The 11,973-nt window shown below is 31.7% G+C and overlaps 3 protein-coding genes across 4 annotated transcripts; 1 reads left to right on the top strand and 2 right to left on the bottom strand.

Moving 5' to 3' along the window:
* Positions 1-559: 559 nt before the first annotated feature.
* LOC8286804 (transcription and mRNA export factor ENY2) lies at positions 560-3,267 on the bottom strand. 2 transcript variants are annotated; one of them, XM_015716689.3, is made up of 5 exons: positions 3,076-3,267; positions 2,876-2,972; positions 2,697-2,791; positions 1,960-2,036; positions 560-983 (listed from the first exon to the last, which is right to left on the bottom strand). In XM_015716689.3, exons 1-5 carry the CDS (start codon positions 3,084-3,086, stop codon positions 931-933), a joined length of 333 nt encoding a protein of 110 aa, XP_015572175.1. In that variant the 5' UTR covers positions 3,087-3,267; the 3' UTR covers positions 560-930. The 2 variants fall into 2 exon arrangements, with proteins under 2 accessions (XP_015572175.1, XP_015572174.1); XM_015716688.3 differs by having other exon boundaries at positions 560-1,001; positions 3,076-3,263.
* A 2,169-nt stretch (positions 3,268-5,436) lies between these two features.
* On the top strand, positions 5,437-5,997 carry LOC8286805 (negative cofactor 2 complex subunit alpha). The gene has a single exon (XM_002514877.4). It carries the CDS (start codon positions 5,489-5,491, stop codon positions 5,912-5,914), a length of 426 nt encoding a protein of 141 aa, XP_002514923.1. The 5' UTR covers positions 5,437-5,488; the 3' UTR covers positions 5,915-5,997.
* A 381-nt stretch (positions 5,998-6,378) lies between these two features.
* LOC8286806 (65-kDa microtubule-associated protein 8) lies at positions 6,379-10,475 on the bottom strand. Its single transcript, XM_015716645.2, has 11 exons — positions 10,090-10,475; positions 9,797-10,000; positions 9,188-9,445; positions 8,893-9,105; positions 8,450-8,605; positions 8,217-8,376; positions 7,979-8,130; positions 7,799-7,886; positions 7,396-7,469; positions 7,137-7,211; positions 6,379-6,918 (listed from the first exon to the last, which is right to left on the bottom strand). The coding sequence occupies exons 1-11, from the start codon at positions 10,171-10,173 to the stop codon at positions 6,592-6,594; spliced, it is 1,791 nt and encodes a 596-aa protein (XP_015572131.1). The 5' UTR covers positions 10,174-10,475; the 3' UTR covers positions 6,379-6,591.
* Between the last annotated feature and the right edge of the window lie 1,498 nt (positions 10,476-11,973).

Raw genomic sequence — 11,973 nt, 5'->3', positions numbered from 1 at the left:
AAGTTTAAAATAAAACTAAATAAAAAAGAACTAGTTTCATCTCTCTCCTTCTCTACTGTCGCACAATTACCAACACGAACGTACTCAATCACAAAACCAGCATTACCCATAGCCACAAAATTTGTTCAGGTATAATTAATCAAAAGCTACTTCTTCTAAATCTAGTCATTTTCTAAAAACTATTTAAAAAATCAAAATAATACTATTATGTTTTTTTAAAAAAAAAACTTAGCAATTTAATATTAATATTGATATAAAATCGTGGTCAATTTTGTGCTCTTTCATCCCAATTCAGAATGGCTACTGTTTTTACTTTTTCCACCAATATGTTTAGTTTCTACGTTTTTTAATGACTCTCTTTGTTCAAGTTACTTTAATCTCCTTACCCAAAATCTTGTTTCTACTAAGAAACGTCTTCATAAGTGGTTCCATCATTATTAGAATCTTGTTAAGATCTGACGATTGATTTTTTTTTTTACAGCGAGAAGAGAGAAGAAAGTATCCATTCACGTTCATCTCATGATCATTTTGGACATCAGAATTGGCATTCACCTGCTTCTAATAAGAAATGAAACTCAATTTGAAGTGCTTGAAAAACAATTGAATTGATTTAACAACAACAGCCAGAAACCATTCTTCCTGAAATTTCCTTCCACATCATGAGGGTGATATAACCATTCTATAGAAGTCCTATGGGTTTATGTGAACCATCAGGACTGGCAAGAAATCACTTATATATTTACTCTTGCAGTACTTGCTTCATGTGTAATAGTCACCTCAGCTGTTATCATCCAAACAGAGATGCTCATCTCTCTAGTAGAAACATTTACTTATAAATGCGTCTTCGAACTTTCAAACAAGAAAGCAGAAATTGACTCGTCAGGAAGATTGGGTTTACGAAGGTCCACCAATCAGCTATTAGCAGCTATGTCAAATAGATGAAGCAAGGAAAGCTCTAATTCTCTGAAACAATTCCGCCTTCACTGTATCAGGAACAGAGGCTGTATAAAACAAAAGCGATATAGTTTCAAGGTGATAACAAGAGGATATCAAAGATCACAGCCCATAAATGATATGGCAAATTTAGATGTAGAGATAGACATCAACTTGCCAACAAAAATGGAAGCAGGAAGCACCAAGATGAGAATTTTTTCTTTAGCACACAGGTCTGTGACAACCAGATGGTTATCGGGTTTGAAGAGAGATTCAATCAGATGCGCCAGTAAGCGATTTTTTTTAAGTTGGATTTTATGCATCAATTCTCATTCGTAAAGATTCTGGTTAAGACCAAGTCAAGTAAGAGTTACCAACTTCAAAAGAAAAATAAGACACAGAAAACTCTTCAAATTCTGGTTAAATGTAAAACTGAAATTCCTAAGATCAAAAGGTTACATTTTTAAATTCTGTGAACTTTTCTTTTAATTTTTCGGTCAAACAGTTATCCTCGAGTCAGCTTGTGCATCAACTGAGACTTCCCTCCCCTGGTGATTGAATTTTGAGAACTGATGACTCAGTACAGTAAGCTGCTTCATGTCCAATTAATTTAGAAAATTTACTTTCAATTAGGACGCCATATTTATATCATCATCATAAATTTGAGGATGAAATTCCACTGCCAGCAACTGGTTGACAGCTTAACATGTTCAGCAACTCTCAGTCATATCCCACGTGTACCATTCACAAACAAAAAGTCATTGTTCTTTTCCAAGCTAATCCTCCATTTTTTTTTTTTGAAAAAATGGAAAAAAGAAAATTGAACAGGAGAGGAATGCCTGAAGTGTTATTAATTTGATGGTCTCAATCAAAATGCATTCACTGAGATTATGATTATGACTTGTGAAAATCAATAATAAAAGTGCCAGCAGGCAAAGAGCAAATGAACTCGTAGGCAAAAATCAAACAAAAAATGAGAAGGTTTTTGTGAATTAAAGAGTTCACAAAACAAGCAGATATACCCACCTCTGCCTTTTGGAGTAATGACATGTACAAGGTCATCCACTGTTACATTGTTCCTTCCTTTCTTCCTCATAAAAGCCCTTTTGAAAAAACAAGTTGCAATAAGATTTTACATATATTATGGAATGAATAAGTTCTAGAAAACTACACAGACCATATAACAAATATAGAGATTAAGCAATGACTAGGGACTGCAACAGACACAAGAGTTTTGTAATTCAAGAACATAAAAAGTTAGACTTATAAAGCAATTTTCAACTGGATATTTACAATACTATCTATGTTCCTCCTACAAGCTACTCTCCTATTCATGGTGCAACACAAAAACATGTCTCATAATTAGGCTAGACAGACAGTAAATCCAGTTTTGAGTTTTGATAATTGGAAATTTCTATATATTCATTTACTTATTGCTCATCAGACACTAGAAGTTCAGTTCTGACATGAATAGCACATGAACTACAGTTTCTAACAACAGATTCAGCAACCACAAATTAGTAAAAAGCTACGGCTTCTAAAATACTATTATTGCTCATGTTCACTCACAATATCTGTTGAAACCTATTATTCAGTCAAAAGTTGTTATGCCATTTGACATAAGAGTTTTAATCACTCGTCACTACAATGATTTCTTCTTGAATGTTGATTACTAAAGAAAATTGAAAAAACTATCATCAAATAACAAATGATAACAACAACAAAATCCATATTGAGCTTGAAGAACTTTAAAAAGAAAAAACCTGCAAAGATCTTTCATTTCATCACTCCAACCACAATCTATGAGCCTTTCCCTCAAAAGCTCCTTTAATCTCTCTTTCTCTCCGCTCTCAATTAACTACATACGCAAATAAATTCAAACTCAATGAGATCTTTTGAATCTAGTTTCTTCAGAAAACAAAAAAAAAAAAAAAGAAATTACCTTGCTATTGATGACGTCTTGAAGGCTGAGCTCTTGGCTTGAATGAACATCAACTTGGTCTGCACCAGGCATTGGAGGACGGTTCACAGAAGCCCTCCTATAGTAAATCATAATTGAAAGAGATGTGAGTGTTGGATGCTAATGCATGTGCTGATGATACTGTGGAAATTGAATTCATTAATAAGTGTTTAATAACTTACTTGCGAGACATTTCGTAACCGGAAAAACTGAAGTTGGTAATATTCGTGAAGAATTTCGCCACCGTTTTAAGCTTTCAGCGTTTACTTTAAAGGGTGTATCTTATGGCGGTGGAGAGAGGCAAACGGAAGTTATAACACCCGCCACCAGTTCTCGCAGTAAAAACAGTTTTTAGTGAATGGGCGGTGCGGGTTTACTCCGAAATTTCATGGGCCTCAGTTTTATGCTGAGTGATATTGGGGCTTTATTTTAGACCGCTTTGCTTCTCATGGGATTTTCTTTAATCGGGTCCAATCCAGCGTGTTGCTTTTTATATTTTCGCTTTGTTTGTTACTTTATATATATATTATATAATATATATATAAATACAGTAAAACATCATACTTTGCATAATTTTTATATGGTTATAGATTTATGACTCTAATTTGGGTTAATTATAAATAGAAATAAATTTTTTATTGTAATGAGTTATAAATCTTTTAAGTCCTGCATGAAAAAATATTTATCTATATAATAGTATTTGTATATATAATTTAAAAAATATATATATATATATATTACGGTAAATATTTTATTTTATTATAATATTATTTTATTATTTTATTTTTATTTCTATAATATGACAATATTTTTATATATCTTATTTTTAGTTTTTATTATTTCATCCATAAAATTAAATATGAAGTTCGAAAAATAATTTTAATACTCAAACTTCTATTAAAATAAAAAAATTTATAGTTATAAAATTTACCTATTTTAAAATATATGAAAATAAATATTGTTCCTTTTTATATTGGAAATGATTAAATCTATAATTGCAAGGTAGTTTTTCCCATGAAACACTTAGCAAAAATTTCATATCATATATAATTCCAATGAAAAAATATATAGCTTTAGTGTAGTATACTTATTATGTTAAGTTTAATTATCAAATTAAATGATATATATTATATAAAAATATATGATTTGTTTAAAATAAGATTTTTATTTAAGATGAAATTATTATAAGTATTTATTTTAGATATAACATAATAATAAATTATTCTATTTTTATCTAAAATAATGAGTACTTAAATAAAAGAATTTCTTATTTGAAAGACATGAAACTTTTATTTATCTGATAGAAAAATGCAAACAAACTCTTCATATAAATTATACGATACATAAGTAATAGTTTATATTCTAAATAATCAATAACCATATATTAGCATAAATAAATTGCTAGTATATATAAAAAGAGTAAATGAAATTTCATTCAATATTATTTTATAAAGCTATATTATATAGAATTCTAATAAAAAGGTTTATAATTTTGATGTAACATATTTATATGAAATCTCATTATAAAATATTAAATATTAATCAAATAAATAATAATATCAAATAAATTATGATATTAAATAATATAATAAAAAATATTAGATAGACACGTATATGGTCTTATTAGTTAATCTGGCTACACATATGATAATTAATTTAGATTCATTTAATATAAACTTCCATTGAAAATATAAACTTTTAAATTTACTACTATAATTATTATTGATTATATACTTGTTAGCCCTTTCACATTTCATATCGGCTGAAATAACCAAAATAAAATATTCTAAATTAAAAATTTATATTATAAAATTATTAATAATTATATATTGGCACGAAAAATTCACCATTACTTATATATTTATCATTAGAAATATATTATAATAACATAAAATAAATGAATAAGCTCAATCCTCTAAAATCATATAACTGTTTTCACTATTAACAAGTTTTCTTTTTATTTACGACATCGTATAACAACAAATTGAAATGTAATTTTATAAGTTTTACTTTTCATGTAGAATTTTTATTTTTCGTAGATCTTTTTCGAATTTTTCTTGCCATAGAGTGATATTAAAAAAAATTAATAACTTAATATAATTTTATAAATTTTGAAATAAGTTGGTTAACATCATGAAAAAGTTTTTTTTTTAATAATAAATTATGAAAAGTTGGTAATTCATAATTTATTTTTCTTTTTAAAAAAAATAACCAATTACCTATGAAGTTTACATCTGTAAAAATTTGAAAATTGATGTATTTGAGCGTTTATATTATATCTATCACCTCATCCGTGAGTATTTTGAAAGTTGTATGATTGAGTCTCTCCATTGATCAGCCTTCGATAGCCGTATGATTGTCCACGGCAATTGGTCCAATAAAAAAGAAAATGTAGTCATAACCCACTGGTATACAGCCACATGAGCAAAGTCAGTTATACATTAGAGCAGATAACTTTTCCCCTTTTAAGCGCGAAAACAGTTTCAAAGAAAAATTCCCGCCAATAGATAAGAAACCCCTAATAATCAAATCTCGCGTTTTAACATTTCTGATTCAAATATTCCCAAGAAAACATTTCTATTCAAATCATAAAAAATGGCAGAAGAAGAGAACACAGTAGAGACTATTCGACCCGAATTTCCAACAGGCCGGGTCAAGAAAATCATGAAACTCGACAAAGACATTAACAAAGTCACATCAGATGCTCTGTTTCTCGTCTCCCGATCGACCGAGCTATTTCTCCGGTTGCTTGCTGAGAAATCGGCAGAAGTTGCTACAGAGCAGAAGCGAAAGACTATAAAACTCGATCACATCCGAATCGCTGTAAAGAGGCACCAGCCAACTAGCGATTTCCTTCTTGACTCGCTTCCTTCGCCAACCGAGTCATCAGATAAACTGGCAGCGGAGAAGAATCGTTCTCGTCTCATCGCCGATAAGCCTGCTCCGCCTGGCACTCGCCGGATCGACGAAATCTTTGCTAAATCGGCAAATGAGGCTCCGATTCAGATAAATGATAACTAGATGTCACTTATTTTCACTTATCGATAATGCTGTACCAGAAGATATTTTTATTTTATAATATTTAATGAATCTCTATTTATTTATGTTTTCGAGTTAATTTAGTTAATTTGATACAATGATTGCTTAATTAAGTGAAATTGTGATGAAATTGAAATATTGTTGTCTTTAATCATATGCTTTCTCTAGCTGCAATTGAAAATATAGTGTTTTGATAAATGCTTGATAATTCGTGTTTGGTGAAACTTTATTAGGGTTTAAATATATGAATATATAGTGTGTTAAGCTGCTTGCTCGCTTTAACAGTTTAATTTCGAAGAAGAACCAAGAAATTTAAAGAAAATAAAAGTTGATAACAAATAAATGCTTGCTGTTATTTGAAAATCAAAGCTGTTATTCACTGTTATGCAGCTTTGATCAATCAAGTAAGGGGGAAAAAGACATGCATGCATAGACATGTAACATACTTTATTACTGCACTATACCTTTTTGTAGTAGGAAAGAATTAACAATCTTAGATACGTAATGCTCAAATATTTTCTCAAACTGATGTGATATGTTTAATTATTATTATTATGCAAATTCTAACATAATGTTCCACTGAATATGCTTTTCTTAACTAATCTCTATGATTTTATGACTCTTCAATGCATGCGGAGATAAATTATGTGACTTGAAATTTAGGGAGATATAGGGCCAGAAAATGTTGAGACTACTGAAGCTGTTTCATCTCGAAGATAAGAAGCCAAGCCAGGTGGTCCAGCAAACATTTTTTGTCCCTGCAATTTCTTTCCTTCTTTTATAAAGGATATGCCTTGAATTGCAGAATTGATGCTGTTGGTTCCCAGTTGTTGGATGCTCAAAGAAACTCTTCTGTTTAATGGGGCCGCGTTGCTTAAGCCTCCATTCAAGCTCCTGTTTGAAGGACGTCGACTGCCGGTAGCTGGCCTGGATCCGAACGCGTTATCTTGCTCAACCACTACTTGGCTTTGCACTTTCTTCATTTCCTGTGAGGCAAAAGACAAAATTGTCGGAAAGAGGTAATACATAGAACAGTCATCATTTAATGTGGACCTTTTTTTTTGTAGAATTCTCTTCAGCGTGAAGCTAACATGCTAGTTATTGAAAAGATCAGCAAAGAAAAAAGAAAGATGAAAGAACATTGTTTATGCATGCTTATGGCAAGTACGAAACTTTTGTTAACACAGTTTCAGATAATACAAACCCTTTGTCTTTGCTTCTCCTCCTCTCTCTCCTGCTTTGACATGTTATATTCTTCCAACATTGCCAACAAAGGTACCTAGATAACCATTTGTGTAGCTGTTAATTTTGTTCGCAAAGGAATTCAGAACATATATAGAAATACATTATAACTTAATGCTTCTTTTCTACAGTTTGCCTATGTAGTTAATGTAGGTTTAGTATTATACAAGCAAAATACAGAGTGTTTTACTAATATAGGCTCAAGTAAGAAGTTAACTTACATCATCAAACAAAAATACTTTGTTTCTTTCTTCTTCCCAATTCTTAGTCTTTGCTATGAGCGAAGCCACCAAAACTACATCATCATTTGTTATATTAGATATAAATACTTGGCCTCTATCAATGCAACAACGTATAAATTAAGAAGGTTATATAGCTGCTGGGTTGAATATCAAAGGCTTGCACTGTACAGTCAGTTCTCTATCGTAGTTCAGATCACGTCTGCCATCCAACTGCCTGATTGGCACACTTCCTGTTTCTTATAAAACTAACTCTTGTTTGAGAATCTCCCCTCGGGCGGGGGGAGTCTTTTTGGTCTTCTTTTTTCTTTTTTCCTTCGACATGATCAGGTAAATGCAATCGGCTGCTATAGGGGGTACTGCAAATTGCTAATTATTTATTTACCTGGGATTTTGTTGACTATTAATCGGGCACGTTCTGCACGTCTCAGGTTTCTGTGAGCACCTCTGCTAACTGTATATCGATTATCATCCTGAAAATATTCGTGGAATACATGACGGAATATAGATATAAGGAAGGTTAGAAGCCAATACATCAAGTTGATGAATCAGTAAGAAAATTAACCATGCTATATTCTTCTAACCAGCGCTCCTCATCACGTGCTAAAATCCACTTTTCGACCTTTTCCATTATTTCCTTCCTGCTAGAGGCTTCTTCTTTTGCTCTTGTTATCTGTTCGTCCAAGCTCATGAGGAGATCGGCGTGGTCAATCTCCCCTTTTCATGCATCAGAATGTGGACAAATATAGTTTTAAGTGAGAATAACGGGGGATAATCCTAATGAAAGATTGGGTCAGTCCTACCTGAATTTATTAGGCTGACTATATTATCCATCTCTGATCGTGAAGGGATCTCCATGTGCGATTTATTGCATATCTCCTCTAGTTCATTCTGCTTCTTGAAGAAAAGCTCTTTCATTTTGCTTGCTTTTAACTGATCCAGTCTTTTAACTTCTGCTTCAGCCTTGAAACATTTTATATAGATATTATGTCTCAGCTGTTTCTGATTGTTTTGTATAATAATCTTATACACTTACCTGCTGGATTATATTTAGGGTGAGGCTTCCTGGATTTGACACTTCAGATGATGAGAGGGATAACAAGCCAGTGACATGGGAAAACTGCCGGCGATCTCCATAGGGTGTGCCCATTAGATTCCAAAGATTTGTTAATGCTTTTCCTAAATGATGAAGCTGTCACATCCACAACAATTATGTTATGACATTCCCTTTATAATACAGGCAATACGCTTCTTATAATAAACGGAAATAAGATCATTGTAGCCTGACAAACTCTAGCATCCAAATCATTGAATAATGTGATCTTATGTTTATTTTGATTAATTTTCATCATTCATATTTCTAGTTAGATTTGTTGCCACTTCTATCCACTGTGCGTTTCAGTGCTATTGTTTGGGTGCTAGATTTTTGTCAAGAAGGTCAGCCGAATAGAAAATATAAGCAGCATTAGTAAGTTTCACCTTTTCAAGCCGCTTTTGTTTATCTTCTTTGAGTGATTCAACAGTGCTGTTGAGTTTGGCCAAAATACTGTCACTTATGTTTTTGGATATTCCACACAACTCATTCAAACTAGGATGAACTTTTGTTATGATCATGGATGATTCCATCCCTAATGTGGCAGACAATTTGTGGATCGTGTCTATATATGTCTCCACTTGCTGGAGCCTGTCATTCTTTCAAGCAGCAAAAGAGGAAAATTAAGTTAACACCTGATATATGATTTCCTTTATAGCAGTAGTTAATAACTTCTTTTACCTTCTCATTATGGAGCCTTTGCAGCTCAATCTGATATTCCTCTAGTTTCTTTAGTGAAAGATCATTCTCGTTTACTGTAACATTTGTTATCGAGTCATCATATACTGATTGACCTGCAATTTCTGCGGAGATTTTTTGAATCTGCCCTTGCACAGCTCGAAACTGGTTCACTCTCTCTTCTTTTCTTAACCTCATTTCCCGCAAAGCTGGGGTGATTGCATCTAGCTGCTCCTTAAGTGTTCCTGACATTTTTTCTGGCTGTACAGGCAATATGAAGTACAATCAGTGGTTCAGTGTATTAGGCATCAAGGATTATGATGAGCATCTTTTAAAACTCAGCATCATAGCATCCTATCATCTAACTGGAGTGGCTTTTCAGAAGAATCTTTTAAATGGGATAAAGAAAGTTAAGTGTTCTTTGTAACCAAATTTCAGATTAGACTACTTGTAAATGGGACTTGTAGTTGGGTGCTTAACAGTTACTCTTTCAACTATTTTCAGTTTTTTGTATTTGTATTTTCTTAGTAGAGAGATTGTTGAGGGATTAACATTTACAGTTATAAACTCTAATGTTTAAATTACAATGATACAGATGGTAGGATAAAGTACCCGTCCAGGGAGAGATCGTTCACCAAGTGACAGAAGGAGATGAGTAAACTCTGCTTCAGATTCTGCTAACTCTTGATGCAGGCGAGCTCTCGAAATATTTGCACTGTCAACCTTTCTTCTATAAACTTCTAAACACTCATGTTCTAAATCCAGGAGAACCTTCTCCCTTTCAAACTGATCCTCACCAACTTCATCCCATATTATCTGTTTAAAATAAGAAAAGAGATTGAGAAAAAAAAATAAACCCATTATTCTCACATAATTTTCAGTCATTATTTCCTGAATATTCTTGCCTGCAATTCTTGAAGTAGATAACCGCATGATGTTTCTAACAATGCAGAACTTCGCATCCCAGCAGGTGATTGGAACGAACCCATTGATGGTCCCTTCAGTGTGAGTGAAACTTTTGAAGTTACTTGGATTACTAGAATGTGTGTATTATGAGTAAGATACTCGGTCTACTGGCAGCTGAAAGCATTGGGTTTGAGTTCTCTGCCAAGCAACTAAGTACTGACAGAGAGGAAGAAAGAAAGATAGAGGGAGAATGATGAGAAGGAACTTTGGTGTGAGTATTTGCTTAAAAGAAAAGGCTGCAGAGTTTGGTAATGGCAAAGCTTTGGGTTCAAGAATCAGCTATATTACTATTAAGTATTGATCCGCAGGTTCCATCTTTCACTCTCCTATAACTTAAGTTTTGAGACGTCAAACCTTTTCTTTTTTATTTATGCATAAAGTTAGAGTATCTTATTCAGAGATGTCTTGCATATTTGGCAGCATACTAGTGTTCTTTGTCCTAGTATTTGAATGAGCTTAGTTTTTAAGTAATCCACGAGCATTTTAGGCCAGTTCATTCATAAAATGGTAACAGAATACAATTCTTGAAATAAAATTTTCTTGTTTGATTCAAAGAATTGCTAATTCTTTTTATATGTGAGCAACTTAATTTATATAGAGATGACATCAGCTTCAAATTAATCATTAAAAATATGACATCTATTCTTTTTTTATGTCCATTTTCATTTTTCAACGTGAATCAAACATGAACTTAGATCGGAGCTGTCAAGTTTATCATGGTTAATAATTTTTGCTTTATTGAGTATCATGTGAATGACGTGGAAAACAGTCCTTAAAACTCATATATAACTTCACATAAATTCCTAGGTGTCTTTCACTTTAATGATTTGAATCTGATTGATAATCACTAAATCAAGATTTTGTTGCACAGATTATTTGCAATGTAGCCAGACAAGAAACGCAATTATTGCTTTAGAATTTGCTAAGTACTATGTGCTTTGATTTATTACTTTTTTTCTTTCTATAATTGCATTTTTAATCATTTTCAAATGTTACTCTAAAGTTAAATAATAATAATAATAATAATAATAATAATAGAGAATAATATTTTTCTTAACAGAGTTATATAATTAATATTTCTTAGTAGTTAGTATTAGAAGAAATTATAGATTTTTTAAGTGGGTCGACTATCGGTTTTATATATTTTTCTAGTTTTCATTTTGCGAAAAGAAATTTTGAACTTGAGACATCGATTTTTAAGTATTGATATAATAAAAAAATTAATATTTGATAAATTATATGTTGAAGTGTTTTTCTTTTCCTTTTTACCAAAAGAATAGCTATCTTGATATGTTGGCATAATGATGCAGTTAGTTATAAAGATTTATATTCTTGTTATATTGTTCTTTAGTTCTGTAAAATTCGAATTCTGACAATTACTTTTAAAATAATTTCATCTTACTCAAATATTAAATTTTATTTGTTTTAACTTTAAAATAGTAAAAAATAAAACAAAATGTATTATAGCATGTAAAGAAATTTGTATTTTGTATTATGTTAAATTCTAAAGAAATATATCAATCATGTGACGAGGAGTAGGATTGGTAACGAATCATTTTCAACACATAACCCTCTTACCTTGTTTACCTTTTCCAACACCATTTGATACTCCATATAGGAAAAAAGAAAAACAAGTAAATGCTTATAATTGGTAAGCAGTCTTTTTCTAACCACATGGCTGCAATGATAAAAAGACTAAATAATCTTAGGTAGGAAAGGTAGAGATGGAATGTAACAGAAGATAAGATACCTAGAGTGTGTCAAAGACCAAATCATCCATGGCATGACATGACACATCAAACAAGGAACCAAAAACTACATTG

The sequence above is a fragment of the Ricinus communis genome, chromosome 7 (genome assembly GCF_019578655.1).
Source record: "Ricinus communis isolate WT05 ecotype wild-type chromosome 7, ASM1957865v1, whole genome shotgun sequence".
In the NCBI taxonomy this organism is placed as follows: domain Eukaryota; kingdom Viridiplantae; phylum Streptophyta; class Magnoliopsida; order Malpighiales; family Euphorbiaceae; genus Ricinus; species Ricinus communis.
Note: the sequence above shows the minus strand (reverse complement) of the source record. Positions and strands in the feature narration are given on the sequence as shown.